Source organism: Monodon monoceros, unplaced genomic scaffold (assembly GCF_005190385.1).
Source record: "Monodon monoceros isolate NGI ecotype Baffin Bay Population unplaced genomic scaffold, NGI_Narwhal_1 Super_Scaffold_12, whole genome shotgun sequence".
In the NCBI taxonomy this organism is placed as follows: Eukaryota; Metazoa; Chordata; class Mammalia; order Artiodactyla; family Monodontidae; genus Monodon; species Monodon monoceros.
This window is the reverse complement of record NW_021703768.1, coordinates 112,489,192-112,513,862: the sequence shown is the minus strand read 5'-3', so window position 1 is coordinate 112,513,862 and position 24,671 is coordinate 112,489,192. Positions and strand designations below refer to the sequence as shown.

The following is a 24,671-nucleotide window of genomic DNA, read 5'->3' as shown; positions in this document are numbered from 1 at the left end:
GGATAGTGAGGTTATAGGTAATTCTTTTTCCTGTTTATTTATGTTTATCTGTGCTTTCTAATTTTTCTCAGAGTATGCATTACTTTTTCCCCATTATATGTAACAAGCGAACCCAGTCTCACACAGTAAAAAAAATATAGATTTATATACTTTTATAACCTATTAAAAACAAGATATATAATTTTCATTATCTGATTTGAAATCAGGTCTATTACCCAAAAAAAGGCTTCAAATTATCTAACATAGTAGGGAATAAAAAAGGACAAAATGGAGTCAAACTAGTCATTCAGTCTACAGGTCAAATTAAGAGTGTGACTGAATGTTTGATTAACAGCCAATTGTGATATGAAAGCCGAGGAAACAACTGTTTGGCTGAGACTTCACCAGCCTCATCAGTTGCAGAAATCAGATTATCCAGGACGAGCCCCTCAGTCTGGGAAGTGGATGAGTGCCTGTGGGAAGAGCCTACGAGACCCAACACTGCCATTTGCACACTTATAAACAAGAAAGAGAAATAAAGAGTATTTACTGAAATTTCCATAACGTCTCATAGAACAGCAGCGACACATTCTCAAACAGTGAGCTAGAAATGACTCTTGTGTGGTTCTGGTGATAAAAGTGTTGAGACATTTTCCAAATTTTCAATTTTTATTCCTTGCTTTTACCATCCAACAGAAAATCTCTGCTTAGGAATCTCCTCAGCATCTAGATTCCAAGAGGCCTCAGAGGAGTGTCCACAGAGGGCATCGTTGCTTTATGAAGTCACTCTTGGACATTCTGGTATGTTACTAGCCGGCAGGCCCCTGGAGAGGAGAGCTCCCCATTGGTCTACCCACAGATCCTCTCTTCCCAAGGAGACCGAGCACCTCTGTTCAGCAAAAGAGTCACAAGCACCCTGCAATTGTGATGCTCCGGGCTAAAGCTGAGAGACAGGCCAGACAAAAGCCCCTCCTTCAGGAAGTGCCCCCAACTGACAGACAGAGGCCCTTAATAATGTGTTAGAATAGGTTAAGGGTCATAGAAGAGGGGAAAGCAAAATTCTCTGGGCTTCTAAGAGCAAGAGCACACAGCCAGGGCACAGCACTGGAGACACCCGGAAGGACAAGGAAAGATTTTGATGGCTTTGGGGCTAGAACCCAAGAAACAGGAGGAGCAGAAGTTATCCATGCCTGGGGCTTCCCTGGTGGCGCAGTGGTTGAGAGTCCGCCTGCCGATGCAGGGGACGCAGGTTCGTGCCCCGGTCCAGGAGGATCCCACATGCCGCGGAGCGGCTGGGCCCGTGAGCCGTGGCCGCTGAGCCTGCACGTCTAGAGCCTGTGCTCCGCAACGGGAGAGGCCACAACAGTGAGAGGCCCGCGTACTGCAAAAAAAACCAAAAAAGAAGTTATCCATGCCCAGCACTGGCTAACTGGGGACACAGAATGTGCACATACGAACCACCTAAAGAGAGTGTAAGGGACGAGCCTTGGGGTAGAGAAGTTTTAGGTACAAGAGCAATAGGGATTTTTGCTCTGTTCAATTCTTGGGATTAATATATTCTCTCGTTCTCCTTCTCCTAGCCCCTTTGGCTTCCAAGGCAAATCAAGACAGAGGCTTCTGGGTAGCCCTGTGTTGAATTAAATGTTTAGTTGGCCAAATTGGTCAAATTCCTGGAACCTTAATTCCTTGGGCCATAATAAAAGGAGGTGACCACGTCACCACCTCCACTGCCCCAGGCATTCTGAAACAAGTGAACACGACCATCTCACAAAGAAAAATACTCTTGTAGGCAAGCGGTATACTGAACTGGGAAATAACATCTTACCAATCTCTCCACTTAAAATCATCAACAGCAAAGCTTTAAAAAACACTTTGATTAATGTCCCCAGGCTTCAAACCTTGGCCTCACTGTCTTAGTCTATATTCTTTCCCTCAGGGATCAAGCTCCTCCTACTGCCTCCTTTGGTCATATGCCCCCTGACGCCTTCTGGGCTCCTGCCCACACCCTGACAGTGGCCTCCTGGAGCAGCTGCTCAGAGAGAGCCTGAATCAGTTCTCCATCTCTGTTTCCACCCGCCCCAATTCAACAATGTGCCTAATCCCGCCGGGCCATATAGGAGGCCCTCGGTAAATCTGTGCTATGTGAATGTACCTCAGGGATCCTTACGCTCACTCAAGTAGCTGAGCCTAGTGGGATTCTATTTCCAGGAATCCCAAGGATACACTACTATGCTTCCGCTCCTTAAGCTCCAAAGCACACTTTTGGGGAGAAATGAAGAGATTAAGAATGTAAAAAATTCTTTCAAGATGCTTGGAGGGGTGAGGAAAGATGGCTAGCTGGAAGCAGTCAAGAAGAGACCAGCTGTTCTTGGTGTACAGTATCAGCACAGCCAACCACAGCTGAATGTGTTTTCTTTTTATTTGTTTGTTTATTTATTTTTGGCTGCGTTGGGTCTTTGTTGATGCAGGCGGGCTTTCTCTAGTTGTGGCGAGCAGGGGCTGCTCTTCGTTGCAATGCGCAGGCTTCTCATTGCGGTGGCTTCTCTTGTTGCGGAGCATGGGCTCTAGGTGTGCGGGCTTCAGTAGTGGTGGCACGGGGCTCAGTAGTTGTAGCTCATGGGCTCAGTAGTTGTGGCTCACAGGCTCTAGAGCACAGGCTCAGTAGTTGTGGTGCACGGGCTTAGCTGCTCTGCAGCATGTGGGATCCTCCCAGACCAGGGCTCGAACCCGTGTGCCCTGCATTGGCAGGCAGATTCTTAACCACTGCGCCACCAGGGAAGCCCCTGAATGTGTTTTCTGAAGTCACTGATGAAGAAATCTATTCTGGGGCTGGAACTCCAGCTGATGAGTGGACTCAGAAGTAACCAGCTTATCCAGGCCTACTGAAATCACCCGCATCTTCTTGTGGCTAGGTGGGCGGGACAAGCACCCTGGGTGAGAAGCTAAAGGGCCACCTCTTCTGCCCTGTTAGCAGCAACTTACACTCTCCCTGACTTGAGCAGCACCACCTTAGCCGCTGCACACAGTCAGTAGGCACGGCAGCTTGGTGACTCTAGTCTTCTGACCAAGAGTCATTCCTAGTTACATGTAACTAGAATTGAAACACAAAGTTCACATATTATATCCAAACCCTATTACACCTCTTGCTGTTTTGCAGAAATTTTACAAAACTGAAAGTTATAGAGTTCAACTAGTATATTTTTAAACTCTGGATTAGAACATATACAGACTGCTCCACATTAACACTAGTAGTCCAATACCTCAGCACACTGCCGAAGGTCAGGTGTGTGTCCATATGCAACATACATGCTGCTGCTTTTTGTCTCAAGCAAAAACATAAAGAATCATGCTTATTCTATTTATCTAAAGATTTCCTAAATTCTATCGTCAGAGAGTAACCACAATTTTCAGAACTTTCACTAACTTCATTTTAGAAAAGGACACTGTCAAACGTGCTGCCCTGATTTATTATCTATAGAGGTCATGCAAAGGGTCATAGGTCATAGCTATTTAAACCCCCTCTACTCCAGTGATCATTTAAAAGGAAAATAGAGGGAAACCAAAGCTTGCCACATCAGAGAAACCACTGTCATCACAAAGATTTGGAACAGAAGGAAAGTTGGGGCCTCCAACTTTGGCAATGTCTCTTTTAAGTTGAAATGTCAGTTACTTAGAGCAAGTCTGGGGAGTCATTCTGTTGGAATTTACCACAAGGAGTATTACCACAGACTTCTGATATGGGATCTTTGATTCTCTAAAGTTCATGAGTTCCAGCAGATGCGACACCCCTTAACATGGACCTTATGTCAAATTCTCACATAGATGCTAATTAGTAGCTACAGTCTCAGGTCCTGACAACTGCAATTATTAGCTGTACCCTGCTCTCTCCACGGTGCCATACACAGTACAGGTTAATAGTTTCTAAGCCTCTCAGACTTACATTCAAAATAGAGGGAAAGGTTTCCATTCAAGGTACAATGAAACAATTTAAGTGACACCACAAGGGAGCAAACAAACAAATCCAGAAGGTGGAATATTCTACAGGACTCGGTTTTTACAGTAAGTCACTGATATGGAGAGAAAGAGGGAATGAGGGCAGGAGGCTTGCTCGCTCTAGACTGAAAGCTTAAAGAGACACAACAACCAGATGCGATGGGTGGACTTCATGTGGATCACTGATTAGAACAAAATTACTGTCCACAGACATTCTTGACCTTCAGAACAATTTGATTTGGTATTAGGTGATACCAAGAAATCATAGTTTATTTTGTTTGGTGTGATAATGGCATTTTGGTTTCTACAAGAAAATGACCATATTTTCTAGAGATGTTTACTGGAGGATGTAGGGGCAAAATGACATGCTATCTGGGATTTGCTTTTAAATACTTTAGCAAAGAAAAAGGAAATGGGAGATTATATGATGTAACTGGCAAGATCTTGGTAACTGTTAAATCTGGGTGATCAGTACATAAGGGTTGAATGCCCTATTTTACTCTATTTTAAAATATGTCTACACTTTTTCATGTTTAAAAATTCATGTAGAAAACTTTGAAGCACTGAGTTAGAAATCTTTGGTAATAAAATGTATAAAAACTCCCAAATCTATAATATGGGAAAAAGTTTATAAAAACACATGGCTTTGCTTTTTCCTCTTTTTTAAAAAATATTTAATTAATTAATTTACTTATTTACTTTTGGCTGCGTCGGGTCTTCATTGCTGCACGTGGGCTTTCTCTAGTTGCAGTGAGCAGGGGCGACTCTTCGTTGCAGTGCACGGGCTTCTCATTGCGATGGCTTTCCCGTTGCAGAGCACAGGCTCTAGTCACGCGGGCTTCAGTAGTTGCAGCGCGTGGGCTCAGTAGTTGCAGCACGCGGGCTCTAGAGCACAGGCTCAGTAATTGTGGTGCACGGGCTTAGTTGCTCCGCGGCATGTGGGATCTTCCCGGACCAGGGCACGAACCCATGTCCCCTGCATCGGCAGGCGGACTCTCAACCACTGCACCACCAGGGAAGCCCGGCAGGTAGATTCTTAACCACTGTGCCACCAGGGAAGTCCCTGCCTTTCCCTGTTAAAAGTTTCAAAGAAGTACAAGTTCTAGTGTCCAGGCTCTGGATCTCCCAGCAGCCACAGAGTCTGGGGTGACTCTTCTCTCTCTTTCCCCCACCCCCCATGTATACTCCACACCCGCAGGGCAAAATGACTATACCTGCCAGGCCAACAGAACCAGCCGAAAACTGGCTTCAGAGAGCTCAGCCTCCTTATCATATTCCCATATGACTTCTCAGACTAGAGGCCAGGGTTGGTGGGGAGTGGGGGGGATGAGAAGCTTTGCTTATTGTAACACAGAGTGATTTTTCTGGCCTCTGATGTAAGGCAGGGAATAAAGATGATCCTTGTTAAATCCTACTACTATAAGGCATGTTCCTTGGATAGATACATACACATTCTTTTAATCTACCTTTTAATCTCATTAATAACTACATTCCTGAGTTCCCTCAAAGAACAGTTACTGCAATTTTTAAATAATAGCTTACTTTATATTCCATTTTACTCATGTCAGTGACACATGGAGTAAACAGAGCTCATTACCGGATAATACCCAAGTAGCTTCTAGCTCAGTGGCTACATACCCTCAGTTCAGGGGTCACAACATGCAAATGATGGGAAAAAATGACCCTTGGTTCCTCCTCCCCTCAGTATGTCAAATAATGACCTGGCAAGTTGGTCACTGTGACAGTGAATCCTTTTATTGCCTCACCTTGCTGGAAGCCTTGCACAAGACACTTGTCTTCTTCTTTCTCCCTGTCTGAAAAGGAAGGATAAAAAACTAGACAGCTCACCCAATTTTTGAGATCTCTGTAAATTAAGTAACTACTTAAGTAGTAACAACAGCTAAAATCCAAATCAACTTTAGCATCATAAGAATCGTTACATACAGTTAAACCCTTTACCTATAGAGTTCATCATTCTTTTTCTACCTTACAATTGCTCTCCAACACAATGCATTTGTAAAGTCACCATAATCACTTGAATTTCTGGGTTATAAAAATGTGTGAATGCTCCCCCATACCCATTTCTGGTCTTTAAAAATGTTATTTCTCTTTTTTAATATTATTGATAGAATTACCTGGGTTGATTTACCTTATATATGTGATTAGATATAATGAAAAATACCTCAGGCTCAAGTTTAAATCATTTTTATTTAAGCACTGATTTTACAAAATGTGATCGTTCAAAAGGTGAACTAAATTTACGGCTTAATTTGTTCATGTGTTGATAAACTGCCTTCAAAATACATTGGAGCTAGATGCGTATATAAGATTTTACATGCGTTTTGGAAGAAATCACACAGAAGCAGCTGCTTTTTCAATAAACTTGGCCAGTTTCACATCTCTTTTGGTCAGTCCTCCACAGTCATGTGATGTGAGAGTTATCTGAACCTAAGGAAGAGAGAAGCAGCTTTGAAAACCCTGAGTTGCAATTCATGATGCTCTCCTTTGGTAGTTCAGAAATCAATCTATTACTCAATATTTATCTTTGAGAATTGAGGAGATTAAATGATTTAGAAAATACTGCATTATGAATAAGCAATGCATTTCTAAAACCCAGTAAACTCCAGGCTGGGCCCAGCAGCCTCCTAGGGATAAAAAGGTTCTCTCATAAGAAGGGCAAATGAGCTACCAGAATCTCAAATCTTGACTCTTCGGGAAAAAAAAAAAAAAAGAGAGAGAGAGAGAGACTGAGGTACCACTTTAACTCCCATTACTTTAATTACACCAACTATTTTCAGGCCACTGAGAAAAACTAAGCTATCAAATGTAATATCTTAGCAACCATGTTAAAAAAAAGCCCATTTCCAAATTAGGGTAGTGGGGGTGGGGTGGAGGAACAGACTGTTGCCTCTTGACAAATCAATTAAAAAGCAAAAACAAAATTATGGGCAAAGAGAGGCAACTAGGAAATAAAAGTTTATGCTGGTACCTGTATGCTCTGAATTACTGCAATTAAATCACAAAAATGTGAAATCATCTTTTTTCAAAGAGGACTTTCAAAGAGATAATAGAAATCTCACAGAAATCTAAATGATAAGAAATTCCACATGGCATGATCACCAAGGCAAGGACACTTTTTGGGCAAGTGTTATTCTTTTCACTGTGCCCCCTTAAAACTCCTTGATGAAGTCTTTTCAGTCTGCTCTTTCTCTTAGGAAGGTCAGTTCCCACTGAGAATAGAGAATTTAATAAATAGTTCTTGAGCAAATTTATTAAATAAGGCCGTATCTTTATTTGCTACCATCTCTTTCAATAATTTACCTTAAGAGGGTTTAAAAATGTATCTACATGACAGATATTCAAGTTTAATTCAGGAGTCTAATTTGGCCCAACTTTTCCATACTAGTGTCTGTAGAAGATAAGCATGAAAATAAAGAACTCAGTCACTGTTGTCTTGAGTAGATCTGAACATTTTTTTACTAATTTGCAGCAATACACAGGGATTCTGAGAGAAAGAATAAGAGAATATTTTCCTAAGCACAATGACACTTAGCTGCACAGGATGACAAGCAAGAAAGGAAGGAAGAAGTTTCTTAAACTCCATAATTATGGTGATTCCAAAATCAGGCAATTCAGTTACCTTGTTGTACACATTGAACCACTCCGGGTGATGATTCATCTTCTCTGCTTGTAGGGCAACTCGGGACATAAAGCCAAATGCCTGCATAAGATGAAGTCGAAAGTGATGACTGACAGTGCCCCCTGCCCTGGATCTGAGAGAGATACCAGAGCAACCCGACCAGAAAAAACATGGCTAGAATCCTTAGGGAAGCCTGGAGAATCAAATATGAAAGCGAATGCTCTCCACAGAGCTGGGGAAGCAGTGTAGCAGGACTGTGACCTGCTGCTGGATGGTGACAAACAATCAGGCTCAAATAAACAAACCGGGAAATTGGTCTCACCCAGTGACCTGTCTGGGCTGTTTAATTTTCCTCAGGACGAGACTCTCCAAAAGAAGGAATAATTTCCCTTTAATTCAGTGTCCTGGATCTCACTACCTGGCCCCAAATCTTAGAAGGCACTTTTCTTGCAGCACTGCTCCTTTTGTTTTTAGTGACTGGGTTGCTAACTAAGGCATCGACCACAAAGACTATGGGAAAATGTCTTGTGAGTGTGTCTTAAGCCAAAGCTCCGGGAGACATGAACAACCATCCCATCCGCCAGGCAGGACAGTAAGGGATGAGAGACTGTTTTCATTGACATCCAGAGTGGAACAGAAAAGATGGGCTTGCCCACTCAGGGTCTTCTTGCTACTGCCCAGCACTGCCATTTCGAGGAGAAAGCACTCCGCCTTGGGGCAGAGGGCTGCAGAGCCAGCCACAGGCATAAGTGGGGGCCTGTAGGGCACTGTCTTCATACCACAGGGAAAGTGCAAACCTAATTTTGTTAAGCAGAAGGCAAACTTGTCCTGAGAGGAAAAAAACCATTTTTTTGCTTGCTTTCAAATTTTTATGAGGGTAATTGCAAACAGTAGAAGAGTTTGTCTCTTCCGTGTCCATAAGGCAGAAATACTTGGTAAGACTGTAAGGAAGTGGTACATTAATTACAAAGTTACAGTGGAATTCACAGGCATTACCCATTACAGCCACATAAATAAATATTTAACTTCTTTACCCCTATCCAGAAAAAACAATCTGATGTTAGTTGCGCTATGTTTTTTGGATCACCAAATGACATAAGAGTGCATTTCCAAGTTAACAGAAATATGGAAGATGCCATTTTCAAACAATTCTGTCATTCATAATGGTTCCTATCTCAGAATCGATTTTATTCAGGATAAAGATTTCCATTTTGACACTTAATGCCTGAAGAAGAGTCTTCCCTATTAGGAAAAGGAAGGAAGTTCAAGAAAAGTCCATTTAACTATGTATGGAATTATCAGTAGGAAAACAATATTCACTCTCCCACCCCTTCTCATTTCACAATTTGATTTTCTATGTGAGGGGAAGGAACAAGTCAAATGAGAAAGTCTGTTTTAATTATTCAAACACAGAGTTAACCTGTATTAAATTATTATGAGAATTTTTACCCTGTTTGCCTATAATGCCTTATTCTCATTTAGCTTTAGAAGATTTACAATTTCATCACCACCCCGAGAGACATTAAAGACATGGATTTCTTTCTTTTTTAAAAAAAAATATTTATTTATTTGGCTGCACAGGGTCTTTAGTTGCAGCATGCGGGATCTTTAGTTGCAGCACGCAGGATCTTTTAGTTGTGGCATGCAGTATCTTTAGTTGCAGCACGCGGGATCTTTTAGTTGCAGCATGTGGAATCTTTAGTTGCGGCATGCGGGCTCTTAGTTGCAGTATGCAGGTTCTAGTTCCCTGACCACAGATTGAACCCAGGCTCCCTGCATTGGGAGTGTGGAGTTTATTTTTGTTTGTTTGTTTTTTGGTTTTTTGCCGTACGCAGGCCTCTCACTGTTGTGGCCTCTCCCATTGCGGAGCACAGGCTCCGGACGCGCAGGCTCAGCGGCCATGGCTCACGGGCCCAGCCGCTCCGCGGCATGTGGGACCTTCCCGGACCGGGGCATGAACCTGTGTCCCCTGCATCGGCAGGCGGACTCTCAACCACTGCGCCAACAGGGAAGCCCCGGGACTGTGGAGTTTTAACCACTGGACCACCAGGGAAGTCCCAAGGACATGGATTTCTGAGCCAGGGATTCAAATCCCAATTCTACTACTCAACTGTCATGTGATCTAACTCTGAGCCTCAATTTTCTTATCAGTAAAATGAAGATAATAATAAAACGGTCATGTAATTATTTTTATTAAAAAAAAAGAGAGAGGGTGGGAGGGAGGGAGACGCAAGAGGGAAGAGATATGGGAACATATGTATATGTATAACTGATTCACTTTGTTATAAAGCAGAAACTAACACACCATTGTAAAGCAATTATACCCCAATAAAGATGTTAAAAAAAAAAAAAAGAGAGAGAGAGATGGGGATATAAGAACACTTAGCACAGCACCTGGCACAGAATGCACATATTGCTACCACTACTGCTTCTGGCCAAACGACATACCGTAAACTTCACAAAACATAATGGTAAATGAAAAGCCCTCCCACAGACTTGAGAATCTAAGATTCCAGTTGCTTTCTCTCAGAAGAATGGCTCTCTCCTTTTCCCATGTGCGATAAACAGAGACTGACACACGTATACTAAACAAAGATAATATACGGTGGAATAACACTTTGATGCAGACTGACTGGGGAAAACAGCTGAATAACAAGAAATCAGGTGGGCACAGTCACTGTCTAAGTTCTTAAGCCCTGTAGCCACAATTTCTTTGAACCAAGCTATCCTAAAAGGTCCAAAGTGATGCTTAGAATCCTTTAACATTGCCCAAGAGCCAAATGGATCTACTGAATGGATGATCTGAACATGATCAGAAGTGCTCCTCAAATCTCTGACCACCAGAATGCTATCAGCGTAGTAGTAAAATCTATTCCATCACAAATGACTTAAAAGAGAACATCCATATCCTAAGAGGTACACTGATCAAAGAAAAAGCATCTACCCTATCTACATACAATGTTAAAAAAGAAAAAGTACATCTAAACACCCTCCAGATTTGTATTTTCCTCAGTTTTGCAGATTTCCCTTCAACTGTCACCTAATATTTACATTTAATAAAATATCAAAAAGCCTGATAAACAATTTACACAGGATCCTAATTCTTCCTTAGGGAAAGAATACTCTATCTGTTATGGGAGCAAAAAGATAATTCCAAATCCTTCTTCCATATAACAGAACAAATTAATCCTCCAAACATTTAACTTTTTAAATAAATTTATTTAGTTAATTTATTTTATTATTATTATTTTTTGGCTGTGCTGTTTCTTCGTTGCTGCACGCAGGCTTTCTCTAGTTGCGGCGAGAGGGGGCTACCCTTTGTTGCTGTGCGCGGGCTTCTCATTGAGGTGGCTTCTCTTGTTGCGGAGCACAGGCTTTAGGTGCGCACGCTTCAGTAGTTGTGGCATACAGGCTCGGTAATTGTGTCTTGCATGCTCTAGAGCACAGGCTCAGTAGTTGTGGCACACGGGCTTAGGTGCTCCGCGGCATGTGGGATCTTCCCAGACCAGGGCTCGAACCTGTGTCCCCTGCATTGGCAGGCAGATTCTTAACCACTGCACCACCCGGGAAGCCCCAAACATTTATTTCTAAATCCACAAATTAACAACATCCATAACAATACACATTCAAATTAAAGTAAAAGAACTTCTGCAAGGAAGTTAGATGAGTAGGTAGGAGAGGGAAAAAGCAAAACCTCAAAGGGGAATTTTGATTATATGGAATACAATAAAGAAGGAATATGACTAAACAGCAAACTTGGCAGACAGTGAAAAACATCTGTCCCTTCTTTCAAAGATTTATTTTTATAGCCCTAGCTACTTGTTACCAGGATGCCAGCTGGAATCTAAAAGCCTTGAGCTAGCTAAAAGTGCAGGCTTTCTAAACCATTCCATCAAAGAAATCTGCTAACAGCCCAAGGCAAAATAGATACCAGCAACCCAGTAAGAAGCTTAGAGAACAGGACTGAGAAAATGGACAAATGAAGTAGAAATCAACACGAGTTTAAAATAATTAGAAAATAACAAATACAGAAAACGAAATACATCTAACATATAGATAACTGTTGCCAATAAGAGAACAACTTTAAAAAAAAAAACAGAAGAAAGAAAAAAACTGGACATGTAATTCAAGAAAAATTTCCAGAAACAAAAGATTTAAGTCTATAGATTGTAAGAATTCAGCCATGTCTACACATTCTAGTGAAGTCAGTGAACTATGAAGATAAAAAAATTCTTTTGGCATCTAGTCAAATAAAATCAACTCACCTATAATGTTGAAAAGAATCTGGCTGACTTCAAACTTCCACATATCAACATTCAACATATAAGTTAGAGGAGCAATGCCTATAAAGACTTTAGGAAATGAAAATGCTAAGAATTTTATACCCATAGGCTTCCCTGGTGGTTCAGTGGTTAAGAATACGCCTGCCAGTGTAGGGGACACAGGTTCGAGCTCTGGTCCAGGAAGATCCCACATGCAGTGGAGCAACTAGGCCCATGAGCCAAAACTACTGAGCCTGCACTCTAGAGCCCATGAGCCACAACTACTGAGCCCGCGTGCCACAACTACTGAAGCCTGTGTGCCTACAGCCAGTGCTCTGCAACAAGAGAAGCCACCGCAGTGAGAAGCCTGCGCACCGCAACAAAGAGAAGCCCCCGCTTGCCGCAACTAGAGAAAGCCCACGCATAGCAACGAAGACCCAACGCAGCCAAAAATAAATAAATAATTTAAAAAATAAAAAAGAATTTTATACCCAGCTAAACTGTTGCTCAAAATTAATGCAAGAGACATATGTTTTTTAAATGCAGTAACTCAGGGAATAATTTCCATTCACACTTTTTGAGGAAATTTTTATTAAAGGATGAAATATAAGTAACTAAGAGATGAATGCGGAAACTATACCAAAGGTATTGACAGTGAGTAATAAATTCATTCAGCTCTAGAAATACATTTTAAACAACTGTGGGGATTATAGTTACAGAATAAAATGTAAATGTTATAAACTATTAAAAGGGTTGAAGATAATAAAAATAGGGAAGGTAGATGAAAGTTAAAAAAAATCTTTAAAAGCTGAAAGATCAAGCGTTAAAGATATACTTAAAAGTATAAAACATAAGCACTAGAACTAAAAAACAATATGAACTAAAATTTTAGTTCCTAAAAGGAAAGTAGGAAAAAGTAGAAGTGTAATTTTGACATTGCTTAGTGGGGAGACCACTATCTAAAGAAATGCTAGCTAAATGCTATCTAAAGAAATGGAGGATTACATTTGCTATGTAAAACTATAGATTTAATAGTATCCACAAGAAGAACGAAATTTAGAAGAAAACAAGAACAAAACAACTTAATTCACAATTAAGTAAAGGAAAACACAATTAAAATGCAACAAAAAAAATCCTACAATCCATATAATGATTTAAGATAAGGGAGAAAAGAGTATATTGGTTCTGTCAGGTTTTATAAGACCAAACACCTTTCCAATCAATAAATGTAAAGAGCCTAAATCCAACCAGTTAAAATTAAGAAGAGAGAACGTTACAATGGGTCACAAAGCAAAACTCAACCACTAGAAATAAAAGGACATAGGCAAATGTAACTTCTTTTAAGAGATCATAAGGGTAATTTAAATTATAAAGTATATCCACAATGAGGATGAAGACTGAGTAACTGTGAATATCTATATTGCAATAACATAGCATCAAAATCAGTAAGACAGAAATGACAGGGCTCATGGGCCAAAGAGAAATATTTGTAGTTGGAGACTTTAATTCACATCTCTTAAGCCATGGCAGATTAAGTGAATAAAAGTAAGGATATGGACTACTTAAAAACATAATTTAAAAGGTAGATGTAATCGATGTATTTTAAACTCTAAAACTTGAGAATATAGCTTTTAAAATATATTTGGAACATGCACAGAGACCGAATATATACTACCCCACAAAGAAAATCTCAATAATCAAAAAGTAGAAAGAGTACTGATAACATTCTCCAATAAAATTAAAAACAAAATCAGGACACTAATGTAGCAAAAAGTACTACCAGAAACAATTTTAAATCCTTCTTTTAAAACTCTTGGGTCAATGTTCATTGCAGCACTATTTACAATAGCCAGGACATGGAAACAACCTAAATATCCATCAACAGAAGAATGGATAAAGAAGATATGGCACATATATACAATGGAATATTACTCAGACATAAAAAGAAGCAAAACTGAGTTATTTGTAGTGAGGTGGATGGACCTAGAGTCTGTCATACAGAGTGAAGTAAGTCAGAAAGAGAAAAACACATACCATATGCTAACGCATACATATGGAATCTTAAAAAAAAATGGTACTGATGAACCTAGTTGCAGGGCAGGAATAAAGAGGCAGACATAGAGAATGGACTTGAGGACATGGGGTGGGAGGGTGAAGCTGGGGCGAAGTGAGAGTACCATCGACATATATACACTACTGAATGTAAAATAGTTGGCTGGTGGGAAGCAGCAGCAAAGCACAGGGAGATCGGCTCTGTGCTTTGTGATGACCTAGAGGGGTGGGATAGGGAGGATGGGAGGGAGGCTCAAGAGGGAGGGGATATGCGGCATGTGTATGCAATTGGCTGATTCACTTTGTTGTGCAACAGAAACTAACATGGTACTGTGAAGCAATTATACTCCAATAAGGATTTTTCACAGAACTAGAACAAAAAATTTCACAATTTGTATGGAAACACAAAAGACCCCAAATAGCCAAAGCAATCTTGAGAACGAAAAACAGAGCTGGAGGAATCAGGCTCCCTGACTTCAGACTATACTACAAAGCTACAGTAATCAAGACAGTATGGTACTGGCACAAAAACAGAAAGATAGATCAATGGAACAGGATAGGAAGCCCAGAGATAAACCAACGCACATATGGTCACCTTATCTTTGATAAAGGAGGCAGGAATGTACAGTGGAGAAAGGACAGCCTCTTCAATAAGTGGTGCTGGGAAAACTGGACAGGTACATGTAAAAGTATGAGATTAGATCACTCCCTAACACCATACACAAAAATAAGCTCAAAATGGATTAAAGACCTAAATGTAAGGCCAGAAACTATCAAACTCTTAGAGGAAAACATAGGCAGAACACTCTATGACATAAATCACAGCAAGATCCTTTTTGACCCACCTCCTAGAGAAATGCAAATAAAAACAAAAATAAACAAATGGGACCTAATGAAACTTCAAAGCTTTTGCACAGCAAAGGAAACCATAAACAAGACCAAAAGACAACCCTCAGAATGGGAGAAAATATTGGCAAATGAAGCAACTGACAAAGGATTAATCTCCAAAATTTATAAGCAGCTCATGCAGCTCAATAACAAAAAAACAAACAACCCAATCCAAAAATGGGCAGAAGACCTGAATAGACGTTTCTCCAAAGAAGATATACAGACTGCCAACAAACACATGAAAGAATGCTCAACATCATTAACCATTAGTGAAATGCAAATCAAAAATACAATGAGATATCATCTCACACCAGTCAGAATGGCCATCATCAAAAAATCTAGAAACAATAAATGCTGGAGAGGGTGTGAAGAAAAGGGAACACTCTTGCACTGCTGGTGGGAATGTGAATTGGTACAGCCACTATGGAGAACAGTATGGAGGTTCCTTAAAAAACCAAAAATAGAACTACCATATGACCCAGCAATTCCACTACTGGGCATATACCCTGAGCAAACCATAATTCAAAAAGAGTCATGTACCACAATGTTCACTGCAGCTCTATTTACAATAGCCAGGAGATGGAAACAACCTAGGTGTCCATCATCGGATGAATGGATAAAGAAGATGTGGCACATATATACAATGGAATATTACTCAGCCATAAAAAGAAACGAAATTGAGCTATTTGTAATGAGGTGGATGGACCTAGAGTCTGTCATACAGAGTGAAGTAAGTCAGAAAGAGAAAGACAAATACCGTATGCTAACACATATATATGGAATTTAAGGAAAAAAATGTCATAAAGAACCTAGCGGTAAGACAGGAATAAAGACATAGACCTACTAGAGAATGGGCTTGAGGATATGGGGAGGGGGAAGGGTAAGCTGTGACAAAGTAAGAGAGAGGCACTGACATATATACATTACCAAACGTAAGGTAGATAGCTAGTGGGAAGCAGCAGCATAGCACAGGTAGATCAGTTCGGTGCTTTGTGACTGCCTGGAGGGGTGGGATAGGGAGGGTGGGAGGGAGATGCAAGATGGAAGAAATATGGGGACATATGTATAACTGATTCACTTTGTTATAAAGCAGAAACTAACACACCATTGTAAAGCAATTATACTCCAATAAAGATGTAAAAATAAAAATTTTTTTTAAATTAAAGTAGCGGAAAAAAATCAGAAAAACGAAACAAAACAAAAAAACAAAAATAGAAAAACTCGGATCAAAAATGAAATCAATACTAAAGAGAAAATAATTATTATTAATTATTATTTATATTAATTAATAGAAATTAATAATGTAAGCATTACATATGGATACATCTAAAGCAATAATCAGAATAAACATCTTTAAATACTTAAATTATCTTAAATTAATGAACTTTAAAGAATTAAAATAAATTAATTAAATATCCAATCAAGAAAGTAGATAAATAACAAGAAAATAAATTTAGGGAGGAGAGCAGGAATGAATATAAATAAAGGGAAAAGCAAATGTAAATTAATTAGGAAAGAGAAAAAAATGGTATAACTACTGAATCCAGAAGCTGTATCTGGAAGAATTATATAATAGAAAATTGGTTGCTTCCTGTAAAAACAAACAGAAAGGGGTCATTGGTGGCGCAGCGGTTGAGAGTCCGCCTGCCGATGCAGGGGACACGGGTTCGTGCCCTGGTCCGGGAAGATCCCACATGCCGCGGAGCAGCTAGGCCCGTGAGCCATGGCCGCCGAGCCTGCGCGTCCGGAGCCTGTGCTCCGCAACGGGAGAGGCCACAACAGTGAGGGGCCTGCGTACCGCAAAAAAAAAAAAAAAAAAAGGCAACACGTTTCTTAATGGGGAAAGACTGGAAGAATTCCCATTGAAGTCAAGAATAAAAGAAGCCAAAAACATGTCAATAGGCTTCTTATAAACACAATGAATTAGAAAATACACTGGAAGAAAAGTTCCCATCTAAAATGGCACCAAAAATTATCTAGGAGTAACCTTAATAAGAAATGCATAAATTCTACATACAAAAAACTTTAAACCACTACTAAACAACAGATGGTGGAGTGGTGGTTAAGATTCCGCCTGCCATTGTAGGGGACATGGGTTTGAGCCCTGGTCCGGGAAGATCCCACATGCCACGGAGCAACTAAGCCTGTGCACCACAACTACTGAGCCTGCGCTCTAGAGCGCGTGAGCCACAACTACTGAGCCCACGTGCCACAACTACTAAAGCCCGTGCGCCTGGAGCCCATGCTCCACAACAAGAAAAGCCACCACAATGAGAAGCCCGCACACCGCAACGAAGGGTAGCCCCTGCTCACCACAACTAGAGAAAGCCCGCGTGCAGCAACGAAGACCTAATGCAGCCAAAAATTAAAATAAATAAATTAATTTTTAAAAAATAGATAAATCTTATTAAATTTTTTTCTGTATGACAATAAAAGTCAACAAATTAAAAGACAACAAACTGTATTTGCAGTACACATTTTCTTAGCATATCAAGAGATCTTATATAAATTAATAAGAAAAAGACCAAACACCCAATTTTTTTTAAGGGGGCAAAGGACATAATAGATAACAGAGAAAAGAAATCAAATGGTTCTTAAACGTAAAAACTGCTCCATCTCATACATAAGAGGCGTACAAATTAAAACTAAGTTATATGTCAATTTTATCTCAATAAATCGGGGTGGGGGGAACTAAGTTAAACCTATCAGTTTGGCAAAGATCAAAAAGTTTGATAATATTCTGTTAGTGAAGATACAGGAGAAAAGGCACTCTCATATTTTTGGTGAAAATAAATTGATATAATAATCACTATGGAAGAGAATACAACAACATTTATCAAAATTAAAAATGTCTATGCCCTTAGGAAAAAATATGATTACGTCTTTCAGCCAAGCAATTCCACTTCTAGGAATTTGTCCTGCGGACATACTCACACATAAATTACAAGAATGGTCACTGCAGCACAGCCTGTAACAGCGACAGGCTTGAAAGAGCCAAATGTCCATCAATAGAGAGCTGATTAAAATGTATTATGGTACATTTATTCACTGGAATACTATGTAGCCATTAAGAAGAAAGAGAAAACTCTTTATCCTCTGACTAGAAATACCTCCAACATATATTACTAAATGGGAAAAAATGCATAACAATAGTCTATAAATTATATAAAAAGAAAAGAAAAGAAAGTATGTGCATTAATATCTCTGGAATGATATATAAGGATCTGGGAATAGTGAATGATGGGGGGTGGAGAGGGAGAACTGGGTGGTTGAGAATCAGGAACAGGAAGAGGCTTACTATACTCCTTGGTACCTTTTGACTTTTGAACAAATATATGTATATGATCTACTTTAAAAGTTAGCTAGCTTGGGAAAAAATGAAGAAGCCACGCAAATGAAGGTCTCCCTGTAAAGGGAGCTGGGATCCTGTGATGTATGTAACCTGGTTCATATTAAAATATTTTGGCTCACATTAACTTCTTAACATATGCCTACCTGTTTAGGTGGGTTTTTAGTGCCAATTTATAGCATAGTTTGTCTATGAGCCATGTTCTGTTGAGCCACGGCCATTTCAAACAAACATATGTCCAACAAATAGCATATAATGGCTGATAATGGTTTCAGTCTTTCCTCTATTGCAAATTACAAACGTTTTATGAACAAGTCCATGAATGCATGATGAAGTATGACTTTTTAAGTCACTCTGCCATTTTATGGAATGTAAGCATTACAATCACAGTAAATTGGGCCAATGAAGTTTGTCATTTGGAAATCTCCAAACCATCAGCAATTAAAAGATTTTTCCATGAACCCCAAATCAAGTATTCTTTGGGAACTCTAATTTTCTTAAAGTTCCTTTTGTTTCAGTTTATTCCATGAAAATATGAAAGACTATCAGATGCACAAAACCGAAACAAACAAAAATCCTGTATTGATCTGTGAAATGTTTAACAGCACCCTGAATTCAAAACGCAGCTTCAGTCCAAATAACATGATTTATTAAAGTTCTAAGACTTAACTTCTAGCACATATTTACAATATGAATCTGTCATTACTCAGAGCAATTCTCTTTGATATGTTCTTTAAATCAGCTGCCTTTTATATTTTGATTATAGACTATTTTAATTATGCACTAAAAAAGAACATATCTCCCACTAAGAAAATGAGCACCAGCAACTCCAAAGTAATTTCCCCAGTACAATCTCCATTAAGCCTCTAAATACTTCCTTTACTAATTCAATGAATTAGAACTCTATTGTTTATGAATCACCTTTATGTTTGTAGGCCTATAACCCTTCTTTTATAAAATACAATTGCTATGGAAGGAAACGATATTTATGTCTGATTAGAAATGAAAACACTATTACATAAATCAGTTTGGGCATTTCTTCACGTCTTGAAACATGATCGGCAATTTAGTCTAATTGGTGATCAAGGAAACTATCTTGTGATCAATTAAAGTAATTACCAAATTCCGGCAACACAACCTACCTTAATTTCAGCTAGAGTCTGCACTTCTTCAACTTTAATTAAAAATAATGAAAATTATTAAGCAAAATGCACAGCAAGATCATTGCCAAGCACGCACATGTCACAGGACAGGACCTTCCCTTGGTGTTGGTGACTGATCCATCACATAAACATTGCTTGGTGCACCAAGGAAAGGCATTCTTTGCCCCCAGAATATGATTACATGCCTCACGATGACTTTCTCTGAAAAACACTCAACTGTTCTAGCCACTGCAAAGGGAACATCAGATCTTAATCTGCAGGCAACAGACGCATATTCTCAACTTGCAACACGAGAAATGTGAGGAGCAGATCCAACCAAAGATGTATTTGATCATGCTTTTTTTTCTCCAAACTGTCACTGGTATTTTGACACAGTGGTCAATTGCAGAGACTTTAGGGTCAGAGACCTAGGTTCAAGTCCTGGCTCTGCTATTCACTAGCTATGTGACCTCAAAGAAATTACTTAACATTTGAAGTGAGTCTCAGTTTCCTCATATGTTTAAAGGGGATAATTCATGTAACAAATTTTACAGTATGACAGGCATTCTATTAGGCACTCAGTTAATGCTACTGTTTATTATCATCATCAACACTTTAACATTATAGTGTCTATGGCCTGGAAAGGAAGAATTCCTTTCCAAACCTAGTACAAAAACAATAGGAAGGCCAAAGAAATCCACCTATGCAAGGCTGAGAAAACCAGAAACATATTTAGAACGGTTTCTCGATGTATCCTCAGAAGAAGATTTCCAGTGGAACTTGCAATCTGTCAGTGAGCTTCTTAACCAAACAGGTGACTCACATCTCCCTGAGAAGCCAAACTAAAGGCCTTGCCTGCAGACCATCCCCGAGGCAGTCCGGCGTGTGTGTGTGTGTGTGTCTGGGCAGACGACCCCGGCCGATCCAGGGGCCCTAGGCTACCTGCCTTCTACGCGCTCTACTGCAGAGCCCAACATTTCCAACAACTCAGGCCAAGAATACCCAACTCTGAAGCTAAAACTGGCTTCCCCAGGCACTTGAGACAATGTCCACAGCCTACTGAAAGAGCAGCCCGCTCTGCTGTGCCTTAGGCTGAATTAGTGCCCCCACAGTTGTGGCAATAAGTACACCACCTGTGAGATAGCACACTCACTTCTAAACATTACTTTCAAAAGCTGTACGCACAGAACCGTAATATTTTAGAGCCGTTAAAAGAAGTTCCTAAGTCACCATTTTTTTTGCAATAATCATAATATCCTAATTAGGCCATTTCGAAAAATAAGGCAGCTCTTTTAGCTAGTTACATGGTACTACCTTCAATGTATACTGTTAAATGAAAAAGCAAGGTGCAAACAGTTTTCTTTGCAGAATCAGGATTTACAATTACATTAGTAAACTCCTCCTGAATTCCTAGGGAGACCACTGTTTGATAAAGGTCTACTACCATGAATCCACTCTTCTCAAGGCAGCAGAGTTAAGCAACATGAACACCTGTACACACAATCTTACCTAAGAGTCCTTCGTTTTTGTTCCATTTTCAGTGACAGTTCTCTAACTAGCTAAGTTTCACACAGCTTTCTGTGCCAAAAGGACGTTCTGACCAGGATGACCACAGGCTGGGAACACCTTTACCACTCATTTCCGAATTCCTCTGCACATATATTTAAATTACATTTCCCCGTATCATCATCAGCTACTGCTGGGCAGACCGACAGCTAAATCTGGTTATAGCTCTTTCTAGGATTTCTCACAATCCTTTAGTTTTGCTTCTTGGAATCAGCACATTTCACCAGCTTTCTATCCATCCTTTCCCCCTAAAGCAGACCAAAACAACGGTTTCAAAATCACCCGAGAGGAATCCACCAGAGAAGCCATTAACGCCGATTTCCCTAATGTCAAAATAACTCCTGATGCCTCACTGTCCACTGCTGCTAATTCATTACTGCCAATCGGTTGCCTCAGAAAAGTCCTGTTGGAGGCTTTCTTTCCTAACCTGCTGATAATCCATATTTGTTAGCTTTCAGGAGTCTTACGGGGGAGAGGTATGGCAAAGACTACCAAGGTTTTTTGTTTGTTCTGTTTTAGCCACCCTGTAAGAATTACAATTTACACTCCTTCATATTGTGATCATTATGAGGTTTATAAAAATTCAAATTTATATAGAAAAATATCCCTAGGCTTCAACTTCATGCATCCAAACCACTACGATATATGGAGTATACGGCCAAATACATTTTTAAAAATGGAATTTAAAAAATGGAATAATATGCAAAATGGCAGTCTACTCCCTATCTTTTCTTCTTTATAATCAACTGGTTCCTTTTAAGAGATGCAACTAGTACATACACTATATAATTCCAGTTTATATCTGACGGGAAACTGCCTTGCCTTGTTATATATATAAGGTTGTATATGCACCTAATTTTAAAAAGAGAAAGAGAGAAAAGACAAAATGGTTTCTTTCTGCCCAAACTGGGATGTGTTATATTAAACTGAAAGTCAAGATCCGGTAACAATAACCAAAAGGGTGGAGGAAGAAAACAAGGGCTCAGGGCAAAAAGAACACCCACTCCCCTACCATCTCGGTGTGGGGACACTCAAAAAGCATTTTAAAGAAACAAAGCAGTATCTGATCTGGCTTAATGGTGCAGTAAATACATTTTCTACAAGCGGTACACATTTTGTAAAACAGTCTCATTCCACTTCACAAAATATCCGACGGTATAAAAAGGTCTGCACATTGGTGAATTCATACTTATCCTTTCTTTTACTTATTTTTAAACAAGAATCAAGTCTCCTTGTAAGAGTTTTTAGGTACGGTTTTAGCAACATTTGCCAATATTTTCTGTAGGAAAAATACATCACCCAAATATTCAAGCCCCATCAGACATCCTGATCATTCCACAGAGGACATCCAGTGATAGACGGCTGCAATGCATCACTGGAAGAAAACAGCCTGCCAGACCCGCTTCTCAGAAAACGATGCCAATCCAGAAGAAGCCCGGTGTGGAAACACACCATCCCATAAGTCGTCTGTATTTATTTGTTTCAAAGTGCACACACAGGCTATGAACTTGGAAAGGTCCCTGAACCTGTCAGTCTTCAGACACTGAGCTGAAGCAAACCACAAATATATTCTGAATTTATCCTCAATCTGTTATGATGAGGCTTAAGGAGAGCTCTCTTCCTACCCTTACTGATTGAAACTAGGTACTTTTTTGGTCTTGTGTTCTAAACAGTATTACTAAAGAATCAGAAGAAAAATATCAGGGCTTGAGGCACAAAGAGAGTAAAAAAAGCTCAGCACTTACCCTATTTTTGGTATCAAAAGATCACAAGGTCTGGTGGGGGGTGTCATCGTATCCCGAAAAGTTCTAATCCCAGCTCTGCCTCATTCTATGGCCTTAAGCAAATCCTAAATCTGTCTCACTTCTCCCAGCCTTTGTAAATCGGAGGCTCTACTACTTCTTAAGTTCACTGGAAGTGTACGGAGGTCTCATAAGAACACGCAGAGTGCTTTGCACAAAAATATGCTACTGTGGAACACTGAAAAGGTTCCAATTTGCTTGAATCCTACACAAAGTAATTTTACTCCATTTTCTTAATCTAGAAAATTTGCTCTGTGTAGCCAAATAAATTTAGATGCATCCTGAATACAAATGAAAAACTCTCTGTGTTTAAAATTCACAAATAACTCTAATAACTCAGAAGACAGTAATGAATAGAGGAAACATTTAAAAGAATAAATGGTTACTTAAATCAATTCTTTTTGTAATATTCTTACATAAATTACCTTAACTTCAGCTGTTGATCAAGTAGGGTTTTGGGGTTTGGGTTTTTTGCTTTTTTTAAAACAACTCACAAAATCCTGAAAGAAAAAAAAAAAAAAACGGTTTGTTTTCCTGGGCGTATGTAAATGGGAAAGTTTTTCTCCTCCTTAGAGCAGGCTCCCATATGGTTCCACCACAGAGCAGTTGCCTTCTCTGTGCAGGTGAGGGCTGACGGGCAGGCAGCACACAGCAAAGCTCCATCTCCGCACCAAGACCTGCACAGCTCACTTACAATCCCATCAGAGGAAAAGAACACAACTAGCTCTAAAACCCTAGGACAAAGAAAGCATACAGATCCTGATGGAGTGAGAGTGCTTTGCCATTTGATGCAACTGCTAAAGAGAAATTCTTCCCTTTTGTTTTCATAAGTTTATTATTTCATACCTATGCAAATCATACTTTATATATTAGGCAATAATATTTGAGAAATACTCAAGTCAAATTAAAGGCTTCAATAGCCTTGCCAAAAGCACTGTGATTTTCCTATAAAAAAATTATTCCAATTTGTTGATCTTACATAGGATGAAACATACTGTAACAATCTTCATAATTTATGTCCTGTTGGGACACAATGATTTAAAGTAACATAATACAGAGCCGCATCATGGCTAATCTAAACCACCTGACCAGATAAACACCAGCTTCCCTTCTCTCTTCAGCAAGGGCATTTCTGTTTATTGTCATATCATTTCCTCATTCTAGGAACATGCAGAATAAATGCAGCCAACCTGCATTTCAGTGGGAGGCTGAGCTGGCCTTTCCCATGTCAGGAGGTTTGTGCGCACACAGGTACCAGTACAATGTCAAGGGCTTACAAGACAGAAAACAATCCAAGAATTCCACCCTCAAAATCATTTACAGTGAAGCAAATATGGATTCATCCAGTACAATCCGGACCAGGTGTGGTGTTATAAACCACAATCTTTGGGCTTTTATTTTTTTATAATGTCACTGCAGAGGTAATTCTTTAAAACAAATTATGGGGTTTACTATGAGCCAAATTTTTATAAATGCTTCAATCATGCCTCTTGCCATGCTCACAGGCACTCATGACCTGATTAACCAAACTGAAATGCCCAAATTAACCAACGTATTTTGGGGGTGAGGAAACTTGGTAGACGAGAAAGACAAAGAACCCATAGGGCACTAACCATGGCCATTTCTGGTGCACGACTGCACAGGCAGATTTCAACTTGTGGGCTTTCTCCAGGGCCCAAATCCCTTCGCCCTCCTCCCATGTGCAAACCTTACTGGGCAGAGGGAAGTTTTCAGGGGGACTTAAGGGAAGGTTTAAAGTTTCAATCGTGAAAGAAAAAGTGCAGGAACACATGTGCATTCAGCAGATAACAATTCACTGAAAATATTTTAAATCAAAACAAAATGCCTGTCTGACCAAATTTTTATAAACTTGGTTGGGGAAGAGGAAAACAAACAATTGTATAAGGGTGGTTTCAAATATTGCTTTCTGCTATTACTGAGAATTTTCAAAGCTTTTCATGCTCCATTGGAAACAGCTCTGCTTCACAAGCTGTTCTG

The 24,671-nt window shown here is 39.7% G+C and overlaps 2 protein-coding genes across 5 annotated transcripts in view; both read right to left on the bottom strand.

Annotated features, from left to right (window-relative positions):
* Window positions 1–938, bottom strand: part of CATSPER3 (cation channel sperm associated 3) — a 37,157-nt gene extending 36,219 nt beyond the window's left edge. The window contains exon 1 of the mRNA XM_029217673.1: window positions 530–938. Coding sequence (XP_029073506.1) covers window positions 530–630 — 101 coding nt within the window. The 5' untranslated portion in view covers window positions 631–938. The remainder of the gene's footprint in view (window positions 1–529) is intronic.
* Window positions 939–6,161: 5,223 nt separating this feature from the next.
* The window catches only part of PCBD2 (pterin-4 alpha-carbinolamine dehydratase 2), a 52,840-nt gene continuing 34,330 nt past the window's right edge, over window positions 6,162–24,671 (bottom strand). For 3 of the 4 annotated variants that reach the window (XM_029217851.1, XM_029217852.1, XM_029217853.1), the window contains 2 exons: window positions 7,613–7,693; window positions 6,162–6,420 (listed from right to left, as the gene is read on the bottom strand). In XM_029217851.1, coding sequence (XP_029073684.1) covers window positions 6,325–6,420; window positions 7,613–7,693 — 177 coding nt within the window. In that variant the 3' untranslated portion in view covers window positions 6,162–6,324. Of the gene's footprint in view, window positions 6,421–7,612; window positions 7,694–23,098; window positions 23,141–24,671 lie in introns of those variants that run through there. The other variant, XM_029217854.1, reaches the window with a different exon arrangement.